Consider the following 15,218-nt stretch of genomic DNA (forward strand, 5'->3'; position numbering starts at 1 on the left):
AACAAATAGTTCATGAACAATACAATGTCGAGTGCAGATGGCATCATGCTCTTTGCCGTCCATGCCATGCCCACCACTCTTCAATTAGATCATTCTGAAGTTTCTTGTGCGTTGCGGGACGCCGAATGGCATGATAGGAGGCAACAAAACGGGCTACTCTTTCAGCCCTCCGCGGGCGCCGGCGGTACTAGGAGGGGATGGGCGGAAGCGCGGGCGCGCGGGGATAGGCCGGGGAAGCCTGAGACGGTCGCCGGGGTGTGCGGGCGGCGGCGGCGGCGCGGCCGGTCGGGGGCGGAAGCATGAGAGGAAGAGCGGGCGCGAGCGCTCGAGTGTGCCGCGCGCTGTAGTGGGCGCCCAAAATACGCCGCGTGGGTAAGTGTTTTTGACCGCGCGCCCAACCCGTTTTAACGCGCGCGCCGTTTTTGCGCGCCCGCTGGAGCGCCCTGACGCGTTGCGCGCGCTAAAACGACCTATTTTGCGGCGCGACGCTAGTTTAGCGCGGCTGTTGGATATGCTCTTTAGTATTTTTACCCCATGGCGCCAAGCAAGCGAAGCGTCCTGGGCGCAGCCCCGTTGCCCATGCCATGTCCGGTTGGGCTGGGCACCACCACCTTGTCGTCGTCCTCCCCGCTGCCATGCCACAGGAAAAAAGGACCACCTGGAACTAGAGCGAGAAAATGGTGGCCATGGAGCGCAACGGGACAAACCCGGTGGGCCCTGCCGCCCATAAACTCCCCCTCCTCCGCTTGCCGGGGCTTCCGCCAGTGGCATGGCAGCCCCGCCTCTGCCTCACCAACTAGCCCAGCCGCGCAAGATGCCATCCCAGTTCTTCTGCGCGCACCAGGGCACACGGCGTCCCCGTTCCTCCGACGTGTCTCTTCCCCATTGGCCGCCTCCCGTGTTGCCTGCGCCGCTGTGCCCACCAGCGGCCAGAGGGCCTCCTCGCCCACTAGGCCATCACATACACGCTCCCGAACTCACATCACCCCGTGCGAAGCTCGTAAATATCTCGTCGCATCGCTGCTGGCTGGGCTGGGCTGGGCTGGGTAGTGGTGATGCGTGTCTGTCCCTCCGTCGACGAGCTCGTAGTACTGCCGGACTGTACCCGCGTCTTGTTCTGTCTCGCTTTCTGGCTTTTCGCGCGTCGATTCGTGTTTAGTTACGCAGTGCTTGGGGCATCCACTGTGCACGCGGCCCCACCTGTGTGGGTGATCAAATTATGCGATGTTGCTACTAGTGGTAGTGTGGCTTTTACCATATTTGTTGTTTGATGTGATGACGGGTAGTACGAGTAGTCGCCATGTTCATACGGGGGCGCCCGGTGCAGCTAGCTAGCCTTTCCGTCTCATCTTTTCGACCCGGATGAGGTAACTCGTTTGTTTCCCGGCCATGTCTCGCTCGCTTCTCCCTCACCGTCCGTGCTGATTGGGGTTAGGCCCCGCTTGGATTCGGTGTAAACTTATACACCCGGATTTAATCTACAAGTGTATTTTACCGGTCGCAGTGTTATTTCCGCCTAGATTGAAAACGACGGCTCGAGGTCTGTTTTGGTTACAAGTGTATTTAGGAGCAAACCGACGATCCAAGCGGGGCCTTAGTAGGTCACGTCGCTAGTCTTTTCCTCTCCCTCTCTCCGTCGACTTTTCTTCGCCCGGACTCCAGCTCTCCTGCCATTTCTTCTCACTTCTCACAGTGCGCGGTGCGGCCTACCTCCTGCTGTTGATGATCCGATCATGGACAAGTACTACTCCTACTTTGAAACCGGCAGAGAGAGAGAGAGAGAGAGAGTATTCACAAGAACTTGTCAGTTTCTTTTTACCGTAACAATACAGTTCACGTATCCCGAGCATGGAAAGCTAGCTAGCTGTGAATGAGACACTAGCAGTTAGTTTATTACGGACAGCAAGTTCCAAGGACCAGTTGAGCCAGTGAGACGTGAGGTGAGGGTGAGATGGCCAGATGGGCCTGGTTACAATCTCTCCACGTCCACTTTCCGGAACGCCAAAAACCAAAATTCGCCCATACACAAGAAGAAATTCACATTCACTTTGATGAGTTGGAAACCTGTCCTTTCCGGACGGAAACTCGACGGGCGCGTCCCTGTTTTGGACAAAAGCGTGAGGCGGACGTGACAGCGCGACGGATCCAACCAGATCTCTGTGAGGTGAGGTGAGGGTGAGAAAAATCGTGTCGCTGCTGCACCAGCTGCCCTTGTTTTTTCCTCTGTCACGGTTCAAGGGGGTAGCAACATCAGGCCGGGTCGCCGCGGTGACACTCACTAGTTTAGTTTAATGGGAGCTGCTACATCTAGTACATGTGACCATCGCTGTTTAGGGTGGGGAAAGTGGCGGTATCAATGACTTGAAACTAGACTAGACGTTGGTTCCTTCTCTAGAAGTGGAAAGTGGCACATGGCTGGACTGCATGCAGCCACTGATGATAAATTAATACTATTGCTACTATACTTTGCCGGCCATGTTCCGCAACAGAGATAAATACGTACGGTATGCTTTATCTACCAGTAACTCGTTGTTGTTTGGATCCGTCTGGTGGAGATCATCATACTAAGTTCGTTGCTCTCCGTCTGTAACTTAATACTCCCTCCGTTCCAAAATATAGCGCGTCCTCGGTTTCCGTGCTTCAACTTTGACCATTAATTTAATCAACAAGACCGACTGCGGCGGGCGAAAAAATTATACCAATGAATTCGTATTCAAAAAAAGTTTTTAATTATATAATTTTTGATCCCGCCACAGTCGGTCTCGTGGGTTAAATTTATGGTCAAAGTTGAACCTTGAAAAGCGTGGGCGCTATATTTTGGAACGGAGGGAGTATAAGACGGTTTTTGACACTATGGTACGTCTAATATTAAGAAGTTGCAGAGGGAGTGTTTGTTTAAGTTGCTCTGTCTGTAATGCGCTTTACTGAGACGTGGAAGTACGTCCTTGCTCTGCAAACCAACTACTCCTGAACTGGGTGGGCACGCGGGTTAGCGGCGGACTTGTTCGTTTAGTGCCTTAATTACCAGGAGGACTTGATGCTAACGAGCAGCACGGGATCCTTCTTTTTATGAGTTCCGTACCGAAAGATGAGTGGAGTAAACCCCATTCCCTCCTTTTGAATTCCTGCATTCCAGTTCGAGCTATGGTTGCACTAGTCGGGTGGGCAGGCCTGGGCTGTCGACAACTCCAAATATAGCACGAAACCGATAGCCCGAAGGGTGCCACACAGAGAGACGCTTTCGGATTGAACTGACGACGAACCCCCTCCTGGCTCCTGTGCCCTGTCGCGGCGGCAGCGTTGCTCCTGTAGCTGGACTACACACCTCACTCCGCCAACCAAAAAATAAAAATAAAATAATGGCGTGCTGCGTGAAACAAACGAGTGCGCACGCAGCCCCCCAATGGCGCGCCACCGTGTGGCCGTGGCCTCCCATGGCCGCCCAATCCTATTTACGCCGGGGCCCCGCCCACTGGGCGCGAGCATATATTCGCGCCACCACCGTCGCGACGGACTAGCCACCACTGCGCTGGCGAGCCACCGGCCGGAGCCAACCAGTTGCTTGCTGCCTGGCCTCCTTTTCCAAGTCCTCTCTTTTCTCCCACTCGTGTGTGCGTGTGTGTATACTAGACGTGGTACCGTAAACAGAATCCCACTACAGTTTAGCATTTGTGGTAGTACTACAGTTTAGCATTTCCAAGTGAGAGTCGTAGGGCTGAGACTGAGAGCATATAAATTATTAGTAGCGGAAAGGGGGCAAAAGAAAGAAAGAAAGGAAATGGCGCACTCGGCCAGCCACAGTACGTAGTACACTAGAGTGGTAGCCCCCGGTTAGCTAAACGAAACTGCTGCTGCTGCTGCTGCTACTCTTCTCCTGCGTCGTTGCCATATATAGAAAAACAAACCCTAGCCTTTCTCCTGGGCCAAACCATACATTCCACTCCAGTGCACGCACGCTCTCCCGCTCGCTTCCCCCTCCCTCTCTCCCCCTTTGTGGATATAATCATATCCTTTCCCACGATGTTTGTTTAATCGCGTCGCCCGCCGCCGCCGCCGCCGCCACATGGACATGGACTCGCCCCCTGTGCCCGTGCCGATGCCGCCGCCCAAGCGGACCGACCTCTCGCTTACGCTGGCGCCCGCGGCGCAGTCCGTCGCCGAGGCCGATGGGGGCGCCGGGGCGGCCGGCGATGGCGCCTGCACCGACGGCAAGGACGTGCGCCTCTTCCCCTGCCTCTTCTGCAACAAGAAGTTCCTCAAGTCGCAGGCGCTCGGCGGCCACCAGAACGCGCACAAGAAGGAGCGCAGCATCGGCTGGAACCCCTACTTCTACATGCCGCCCACCTCCTCCGCGCACCTCCACGCCAATGCCGCGCCGCCCAACTCGTCCGGCGCCACGGCCTCGGGGCCCTACGCCGGCTCTGGCGCTGCCGGCGGCGGCGGCGGCGTGGGCTCCACCGTGCCTGGCGTGGCCGCGGGCGGCGCGGCGCACGCCTACGCCAGCCGTGCCTACGCGGCCTTGCCCACGACGTTCCCAATCGCGTCCCACAGCTCCATCATGGTCGGCTCCGACCGGCTCCAGTACTACGCGCCGCCACAGGGCGCGGCGCCGACATCGGCGGCGGCGGGCGACCTGTACAGCGGCAGCGGCAGCGGCATGCAGCAGGTGTCCCGCTTCGCCGAGTACCAGCAGCAGCTCCTGGGCGGCGCGGCCGTCAGCAGCAGCAGCGAGCGCGCGATGATGTCCGCGGCCGAGCAGCCGGGCGCCGGGCGCGACGAGCTGATCGACATGCTCAACTGGAGGCGGGGCTGCCACGGGCCGACCGCCTCGGCGGCCGCCACCACCCCGTCGCCGGCCAGCACCACCACCACGCTCACCTCCGGAGGCGGCAGCAACTACTACAACAACGGCGAGGATGCCGAGGAGGAGCTGGACCTCAACTTGAGCCTGTAGCAGCAGCGGTGAGCTCGCCGGCCGGCGCTGCCTCCAATCCAAGTCCAAGTCCAAGACCAAGACAAGGTTAATCCATGGCCACGTAGTACCTCTACCGTACAACTCCTATTCGGCTGTTCATGTCCCCTACCGCCCTTCACCCCGACGTACGTAGTACCGCACGCCCGCCAAGATTAGCTGTTTTTAATTAGAGAAGAAGAAGAAGAAGATGTTAATTAATTAATTAGTTCCTCGGTCGACCCTCCTTCAGTCAGTCTCGTGTGTGTTGATGCTGCTAGCAGTGGCGAGCTGTGCTCCTCCTTGTAATCGTGCTCTTGAATTTCACCCCCCCCTGTTCGTCTGTTCATCTTTTCTTAGCTTCGTTTTCCGGATCGAGAATGGAAATGGGAGATGGAATCGGCGCCAGCCACGGTGCGGCTCGTCGACAGTTGGGCACAGTGCGGGCGGGCGGGCGGGCGGCGTCGACATGGCCGCCGTGGTTAATGAATGTTTGGCATCTGTGGCGCAGCCGCATCTGCCTATCAATCTATCTTGGATTTGGTGCTCTTTTGCCTTTGCTTATTATATTATTATTAGTAATTTTTTATGGGCTCGATTGAAGGCCCTCCTCCTTCCTACCTTTCATCATCACCGATCCAGCTAGTAATAGTAGTCCGAACCTCAACGCACGTACTCTACTCTAGTAGTAGTAGTACCAGTGTGATGCTGTAGTGGCGAAACCAAGGATGGTAACTTTGCGTAGTCCATCGGGTCGAACGGTGTCGAATCTGGCATGGAGATATCAGCTGTTTCGACGAGGGAATCATTCGTTCTTTCGGGGGTGGGGTGGGGTGGGGTGGAACGAACGGGGCCGGCCGACCGACGGAGTCAGGTCGGGTCACGCACCCGCGGGACAAGCCGATGCCGCCCAATGGCAATGGCAATGGCATCGCCATCGCAGCAACGAGATTCGTTGCTGGACGGACTGGACTGGATGGATGTGCATGCGCACTGTGCCCCGTGCGTGCGTGACCCACCGCGCGCCGGGACGGGAGATGGTCCAGAGAGCAGAGCAGTGCAGTTCATTCGCAGGAAGCCGCAACGCTTGGGTGCATCGAGCGGGCGTACGCGGGGCGCGGGGCAGCGGAGGGAGACAGTGGGGGAGCTCGACGGCTGCCTTTTTGGCTCCTTTTCATGGCCGGTCTCGTCTGTCGCCGTCGCGCATCAGTCGCCCGGACCCTCGTTTTTCTTTTACCGCTGTAGATAGATACTTCCCATATGTACCACCAGCGTCCAACCAAAATGAAATCGCATGGCATATATACTACTCCCACCGAAAGAAAGAAAAAAACTTGTTCTACGGAATACGATTCGAAAGCTGTATCTATACGTACTATTATTACAATAAGACTCGTCGAATGGAAATGATTGTCGCTTATGCACCAACTTGTAATCGGAACTTGGGATATTTTTCTATCGTATAGTAAAATGAGACAAGCCCTGGACGCTGGGAGAGTGTTTTACTACGAATCCGTTTCATAATGTAGTGCTTATATTTTTTCTTCTAAAAGTTAAATCTACAAACTTTGATCATATTTATAGAGAAAAATAGGTACATCTAGACTACCAAATATACATCATTGGATATACCGTGAGTTATATTTCCATATTGTACATGTTTGGTGTGTAAATGTAGACAATTTTCTCTATAAACTTGGTCAAAGTTGGTAAAGTTTGACTTAAAAAAAAATCTATATACACTACATTATGGAACGGAAAGAGTACCATACTACTAAAAGACCCCATATAAAGCAAACAACTCCTTAGGGGCACTCTCGGACATACTGAAAAATGTCACCCTTCGAAACCAAAGCCCCACTCCCACGAGGGGGAAGGGAACCAGCACAACCACAGTTAAGGAAAGTACATGAACAAATTAAAAGGGACAAGGGATATAAACCCAAAAGTACTGACGACCTAAAAATCACCACCACGACTATACCGCAACTAAAAGAAGAAGCACAACGCATTCAGCAGCCAGTGTCAAGCAAGGCCTACAACAACTCCTCACCCTTCCAGCCTTGGCATGTTGTACCTCCATCCTTGCGAAGCTTTATACACGTCACTTGCTACATGTTCTAGTAGCCTTCTCCCCAAGTCCAACACCCTTTTGTTTTGTTCCTTTGTCTGCAAAATAGACCAAGCCGTTATCAAATAATTTATTCACCGAATCCGCGTCATGGGATCATTAAATATCTCGTTATTAAAGATAATCCCATTTCTACATTTCCAAATTGTCCAAAACATAGCAGCCACACCAATCAGGACTATTTTTTGTCCCCTTTCTTAAATGTTTTGATCCATCTCCCAAAGCAATCTTCAATGCAAGAGGGAGTATATTTCAAACCGAAAGTACATTTAAGCAAGCTCATTAGTGAAGCAGCAGAACAAGAGAAAAATAAGTGATTCAATATTTCATTTTTACCACAAAACACACATTCCTTGGGACCTCTCCAATCCCTTTTTAACAATGAATCTTTAGTTAGGATACTTTTTCTATTTACCAAGCACAAAAACACTTTTATTTTGCAAGCACTTTCACCTTCCACAATTTTTTTTTGTGAAAAGTTACAGTCTTCAGTGACCATTTTCCTATACGAGGATTTAACGAAAAAATTCTATCTCTGCCACTCCCCATTTCAACATCTACACAACTATATTTTAGGCTATTCCAGAGTTCTAGGGTTTCTCCCTGTAGAGTTCTTCTAAATCTGAAACCTGGCCATCCTTTCTGGATGGCCTTAGTAATTGTGATGTTATGATCAAAACACAGATCATATAACCTAGGATAATCATCTTTTAATGCATTACCATCAACCCAGATACCTTCCCAAAATCTAGTATTTTTGCCATCACCCAGTTTTTCTTGGCATATTTGTAAAAAATGTCTTTCACTTTCAAAAGACTGGACCAAAATTGGGAATCCCCAGTCTTTTTCTTAACTCTAGAAATGCCGCCATTAGGCACATATTTTTCCTAGTAGGTCAGGTTGCGAAAGCCCTTCATCAGTTTCCAATTTTCAAAAACATTTAACTAACAGAGCTTTGTTCATGATATCCAAATTAAGAATTCCAAGCCCCCCCCCCCCAAAGTCTTTAGAGAGCCAACAATTCTTCCAGTTAACTACTCCATACGTCCCATAATATAAGAGCATGTTTTACACTAGTGGGACTATTCTTCTAGTTATCAAATTTTCTAGCTCTTATATCATGAGACGGAGGGAGCAGATGATATTTCTTCTTATCTTCATCTTCTTGACAAACCAATCCGGCACTATAAAAATATGCTTTCTTCATAATTGCCACTAGCATGGGATAAAAAGACATCATAAAGAGACGTATGTTGGTCAAACATGCTTGGACCAAAGTAATTCCCCCTGTGATGGACCCCCAAAGCCTCCCCTGCCAACAGCCACATGTCTTCTCAATTTTCTCTACTACTCCTCTCCAATATTTGTTCCCGATCGTAGTATCAGAAGCAGGCATACCCAAATATTTCATAGGTAATTCTCCCATTTTGCATGTGAAAAATTCCTGATATGCCTCTTTTTTCTCATTAGCCACCCCCCAGAGAATGATCTCACTTTCATGAAAATTAATTTTTAACCCTGACATTTGTTCAAAGGCACATAAAATAAATTTCAGGTTTTTAGCACTCTCGACATCATATTGCAACTACAAAATTGTGTCATCTGCATATTGCAACATGTTAACACCTTTAGTAACATTATTCCCTATCACACCTTTTACTATATCATTTTCTCTAGAATTGTTTATCATAACAACAAGAGCATCATCTGCCAAGTCAAATAACAAGGGGGCATTGATGTTGCTTGAACTACGTCGGTATTTCCCCAAAGAGGAAGGGATGATGCAGCACATCTACGGTAGGCATTTCCCTCAGTTATGAAACCAAGGTATCAATCCAGTAGGAGAACCAAGCAACACTATGTAAACGGTAACTACACACAAAGAACAAATACTTGCAACCCGACACTTGTAAGGGGTTGTCAATCCCTTTTCGGGTAACGGCGCCCGAAATTGTCAAGTTGACGGGATAAATTATGATAGATTGGATAAATAGATTTCGATAAAACAAGAAATAAAAGATGCAAATAAAAAGTGCAGCAAGGTATTTTTGGGTTTTTGGAATAACAAATCTAAAAACAAAAGTGACAAATAATAGATAAGAAAGCAAATATGATAAAGAATAGACCCGGGAGCCGTAGATTTCACTAGTGGCTTCTCTCAAGAAAATAGCACACGGCGGGTAAACAAATTACTGTTGGGCAATTGATAGAACCTCAAATTATTATGACGATACCCAGGCAATAATCAATATATAGGCATCACGTCCAAAGTTAGTAGACCGACTCCTACCTGCATCTACTACTATTACTCCACACATCGACCGCTATCCAACATGCATCTAGTGTATTAAGTTCATGGAGAAACGGAGTAATGCTATAAGAACGATGACATGATGTGGATGAGATCTATTCACGTAGGAATAGCCCCCATCTTGTTATCCTTAATAGCAACGATACATGTGTGTCTTTCAGCCCCTTCTGTCACTGGGAAAGAACACCACACGATCGAACCCATCACAAAGCACCTCTTCCCATGGCAAGAAAAATCGATCTAGTTGGCCTAACTAAACCAAAAATTTGAAGAAGAAATACGAGGCTATAAATAATCATGCATATAAGAGATCAAAAAAAAAGACTCAAATAAATTCATGGATATAGATCTGATCATAAACTCAAAGTTCACCGGATCCCAACAAACACACCATAAAAAAGAGTTAAATCAAATAGATCTCCAAGAGACCATTGTATTGAGAATCAAAAGAGAGAGAGAAAGCCATCTAGCTACTACCTATGGACCCGTAGGTCTATGATGAACTACTCACACATCATCGGAGAGGCACCAATGAAGATAATGAACCCCTCCATGATGGTGTCTAGATTGGATCTCATGGTTTTGGAACTTGCGGCGGCTGGAATTTTGTTTCGTCGACTCCCCTAGGGTTTATGGAATATTCGGGTATTTATAGGGCGAAGAGGCGGTGCGGGAAGCCACCAAGGTGGGCACAACCCACCTGGGCGCGCCCTGGTGGGTTGTGCTCCCCTTGGAGCCCCCCTCTGGTACTTCTTTGGACCATCAGGTGTCTTCTGGCCCAGAAAATTCTCCAAAAAGTTTCGCTGTGTTTGGACTCCGTTTGGTACTGATATTCTGCGACGTAAAAAAACAAGCAAAAACATCAACTGGCACTGGGCGCTATGTCAATAGGTCAGTCCCAAAAAATGATATAAAGTTGCTATAAAATGACTGTAAAACATCTAAGAATGATAATATAACATCATGGACCATGCAAAAATTGTAGATACATTGGAGACGTATCGGGCATAACATCCCCCTATCGCATCCCTTTAAAGGTTTTAAAGTAAGGTCCAATCCTGTCATTGACTCTTACTCCAACCTCTCCACCTTTCATGGTCATCGTCATCGAGTCACACCATACATCTGGGAAACCTTTGAGTCTTAACATCTTAATTACAAAAGGCCACTTAATTTTTTCATATGACTTCCCAAAGTCTACTTTGAAAAATCAGTGCATTCTGTTTTTCAACATGGATGGAATTTAAAGCCTCATGCAGAATCAGCACACCTTCCATGATATATCTCCCCTTCGCAAAAGTTGTTTGGGCAGGAGAAATTACTGGAGACACACACCTACTCAATCTATTCATCAGAACCATAGTGATAATTTTAAAAGTAACATTAGTAAACAAATGGGCCTGAATTTCTAAATTTGTTTAGCATCGGCAGTTTTAGGAACCAGAATGATAATCCATAGTTCAATCTAGAAATATCTAAAGTTCCATTGGCAAAATCATCAATCAAAGCCTTCAGATCCCATTTAACCAACTCCCAGAAATATTTATAAAAACCAGCATGAAAACCATCTAGGCCCGGACTCTTATTTCTTTTCAAACCAAACACCACTTCCTTAATTTTTTGTAACAAAAAGGTTCAGTGATTTTTCAACCTCTTCCTCAGAAATTTTAGCAAGATTCTGCTCAGTGAGAGAAATGTTTGTCACATCAGGATGTCCGAACAGATTTTTATAAAAATCAGTAATGTAATTCATTAGTTGTTCCTCTCCCCCAACAACCCCTTCTTCTTGTTCTAGAGAGGTAATCATGTTTCTTCTTCTTCTCCCGTTCACCTTGGCTTGATAGTATCTAGTGTTGCCATCTCCAGCAGGTGATCTCTTTGTCTTTATATCCATTTAATTTCTTCTTGTTTCAGAAGCATGTTTAATTGTTCCTAAGCTCTTTTTGTTCCTGCATATCACAGGCATTTAGTCCTTGTCTTTCTGCCATCTTGTCAATCTCATCCAATTTAGTAATGATCTCAATTTTATTTTTTCTATACCAGGCATGCACATTCTTGTTCCAACCTTGGGCTTTCTTCCTAACATCCCTAAACCTAAGTTCCCATCTATCCAAGGTATTCCATTTGTATGGCGCTTTCCAGATTTTATAGACCAATTCCCTAAAATCTTCTCTCATATTAAAAAAACGTATCTAAAAATAGGATCACTTATGCTATGTTCACCTGTATCGATGAACAAAAGGGTGTGATCAGAAATTTCTCTAGCAAAAGCTTGTACAATCGTAAGAGGGTATTTTTGCTCCCAAGCAGGGCAACAAAATGGTCTATCAAATTTCTCATACGTAGGGTCAAGCAAGTTATTATCCCAGGTGAATTCCCTCCCATTAAGTGGAAATTCCCTGAGGCCAGCATTTTCTATTATGGCAATGAACACAAAACTCCAATAGTTATTACTCATAGGTTTGTTTTTTCCAGACTCTTTTCTAATAATATTGAAATCAGCCTTCAAAGGAGGAACATTATTATCATGATAAATTCTAGCCAATTCTACAAGAAAAGCAATTTTTCTGTCAGATTGGGCATCTCCATATACAACAATGAAATCCAGTGAAACTTAGCAATCTAATAAAAAACCATGACCCTAACAAAATATTCCCCATGATCAGTGTGTAACATATCAAAATAATCCTTATTGATCTCAACCAAGATTCCAGCAAAGTGGCCTCTTGCAGGATTCCAATAGCAATCAAAATTCGTACCATTACACAAATTGTGCAGTTCATTTTTAGTAATTTTTTGTTTAATAGTCTTCGAAATCCCCACAAAATCCTAACCATGTTCCACAATCATCTCCCTAATGTATCTTCTTTTTTGGATATTTTCCCATGTCTCTAGAATTTCAAAAGACTCCTTTCAGTTTGTTCAAAAGAAAACAAACACAAGCTTTTTAAAATGAATAAGGAAAAATAGGAGAAGTCTCACTAATTAGGAGATTTTTCTATTTCTCCCTCTTCTTTTTAATGGTCCAATCAAATAGAGCGCTTCACACAGTTTAGAACCAGTGAGCAATCTCTATTCACTTTCCCACCTAAGAAAATTTTCCCCAGTTAGTCAAGTTCATCTTCTTCTAATTCAACATCTAAGTCTTCCATGTCAGAGCAAAGCTTTATTAGATGTATTGCCTTCTCCGATTAATTTTTTTGATAAAACTATTTTCTAGCAATTTCCATTTTCTAGAGCACTTCCAAATTCTTATCAATCATATCAACAGAGAACCCCAAATCAATCCCCATCAAATAAGTCATGTGAGTGGGGAACTATTTATGGCATAGGGATCAACAATTTACCATAATTATCTATTTCTTCAGATCTATTCCTAGCCAAGTCTTCAATCTTTTGATCTTCTATTCCCTTGAATCTCAAGCTTCTTCTAAGTTTCTCCTCTCTGTATCCTCCTGACCCAGATCCACTCTTCCATCTTCATGTTAGCCAATTCCAGCTCATATAGTTCGCTATTAGCAACCTCCTGAATTAGTTGATGTACATCAGCTTGTTGTTTAGCTAACTCATCTTTCAGCTGCAGCTTATCAGCCTCCATCTCAGCAATTTATTTTTCTTCTTTGGCCCATAGAGAAGTCTGTCTTAGCTTTTCTTCCTCAAGAGATCGAATTTTCTTGAACATGATATCCATTTACTTTTGCATTTTTGTCCTCTCAGCTGCCATTTCCTTTATCATAGCTCCCATAGAATTCTTAATGGAGTTTTTCACTAACTCATTTCTCTTATTGATTTCCTCAATTTGAGCCAGAGACAGACTTTCCAAAGAAATCTGATTTCTGTTATTCTCATCTAGTTTTGGCTTTTTCCTAGCATCACCCACCTCTTCTCTATCTTCAAGCTCACTATTGCTCAATTCCTTTCTCTTATCTTCTTTATACCACCCCAGTTCCACCACAAATTCCAACTCAAACTCACTTCTGAACATTAGCAATTCCTGGGAAGTGATTTCAACAAAAGGTGGGATTTCCCCCACATCTCTCACCCCAAATCTAGCTCTAACTTTTTCTTGATTTATAGTGTGCATATCATTTTCCAAAATAGGTCCCACAATAGTAGCAACTTCACACATACCAAAAAAGTGTCTAACACAGTCAGGAACTCCTCCAAATCTGATCCAACCAGTGTGTAATTTCCCAACTGCCCGATGATCCAAAGTTCATGCATGTACCTTAGTCACAACTCCAGTGTTTAGCAAGTTAAAATCATTAAATTTAGACAATTTCACCAACTTAGCTTTGTGTGAGAATATCATGAGGTAGCAATTCTGATCATACTCTTTAATGCTCCATTGCCATCCCCAGCCGAACATTTCACTAAAAGCCTGCAAAAATTCAGTTTCATTGATTTACCCTGACATAATAATAACCGCAGCCAAAGGACTAGTGTGCTCTGCCACCAAAACATCGTTGTAACTTTGTAACAATAACACTCCCAGACCTCCAGCTGCATATCCAACATCCTTGGGGACATGCTTCATTTGTTTCGTCAAGGCACAATCACTAGTGATGTGGTTATCTCTTCCACAGATCAAATAGTGCCCAATTTTTACAATCCTTGGTTGCACGCCTTGTATCCTTGCATTTCCCAAACACTTGCTTCCTTGCTGTCTCCAAATGTGTTCTGATCGTCACCACTTTTACCTCCCAACTTCTTGATCTGACCTATCTTATCTACATTACTTGTCCCCAAACAAACATCATCTTCCCCCCTGAGTTACCAGTCCCAGCCTTGGAAACCTCTTTCTCACCAATTCCCATCCCTGCAGTAAGGATCTGAGGTATCCCAATCCCCCTGTAGACATAGTCTAAGCTAAGTGGGAGAACAGAGGCGATAGCAGTTGTTGTTGTTGAGCCTGATCCAGATTTATACTGTTAGAGCCACCATTTCCAGAAGCTTGACTCTCTGTTTCTTCAATCCCCCGATCTCCTCTCACACCCCCACTAATCTCCATCTGACCAATCTTCTCCTTCCAAACTTGCTATCCTCCTTGGATGTTAGACCCTCCTCCATTGCCAAAACTGAAATTTCTTGTCAAAGAAGAGCTACCCAAACCATTCCCTTTGCCACCAGCTCCATTGATAGGATCAGAAGGATTATTTCTAAACCTATCACCATATGAAATCACCCCTTGGAAATTCTTCCTTTGATCTTGGTATCCATCCCGACCCCACCTCTATTGAATCTTCCCCAGACCCACCTCCCAGCCATGGCCGGTGGGGGAGGGGAAAACCCTAGATTCTGTGAGCGTGACACCATCCCCACTCCACAGGAGGGGGTGTTATATAGATCAAAGTAGTAGGGTCTATGAGCTTAAGCCTCAGTGGCCCTCCCTCCTGACATGGGCCAAAATCCAAGGTCTCTTCAATATCCCAACCCACTGGCCCCCAAACACAATCGAGCTCGTACCTAATGAATTTGTTGTACCCTCTCTAGTTCCATTACTTTCTTCTCTTTTAATTCCATTAATCGGAGTGGAGCTAAGCACAAGTTCCCCAAAATCAACCATATCATTATCATAATAGGTTGTTGTGGGGGCGAAATTACCCGCCCTCATATAATCTCTCACAAACTCAGCACTCGCAACATTTTTCCTCTCCGTATCAGTCATCAAATCATTTACATGGTCAATTTTGTTACTAATCTTATTCATCATCTTATCATTCCCATCCGTAACCTCATGGAGTCGAGACCAAGGGGATTTAGGATTTTTATTCCTCTACTTCAACCTAAACGTATTTCCATCCCCTACCTGTGATTCATCCCCA

At 46.4% G+C, this 15,218-nt stretch overlaps 1 protein-coding gene across 1 annotated transcript; it reads left to right on the forward strand.

Moving 5' to 3' along the window:
• Positions 1 to 3,509: 3,509 nt before the first annotated feature.
• On the forward strand, positions 3,510 to 5,299 carry LOC119312104. Its single transcript, XM_037587839.1, has one exon. The coding sequence runs from the start codon at positions 4,064 to 4,066 to the stop codon at positions 4,952 to 4,954; it is 891 nt and encodes a 296-aa protein (XP_037443736.1). The 5' UTR covers positions 3,510 to 4,063; the 3' UTR covers positions 4,955 to 5,299.
• Positions 5,300 to 15,218: the final 9,919 nt, after the last annotated feature.

Source organism: Triticum dicoccoides, chromosome 5B (assembly GCF_002162155.2).
Source record: "Triticum dicoccoides isolate Atlit2015 ecotype Zavitan chromosome 5B, WEW_v2.0, whole genome shotgun sequence".
In the NCBI taxonomy this organism is placed as follows: domain Eukaryota; kingdom Viridiplantae; phylum Streptophyta; class Magnoliopsida; order Poales; family Poaceae; genus Triticum; species Triticum dicoccoides.

Bases quoted from the DNA above. Each gene is read 5' to 3' on its own strand.
- LOC119312104 (XM_037587839.1), top strand. From the start codon at position 4,064: ATGGACATGGACTCGCCCCCTGTGCCCGTGCCGATGCCGCCGCCCAAG.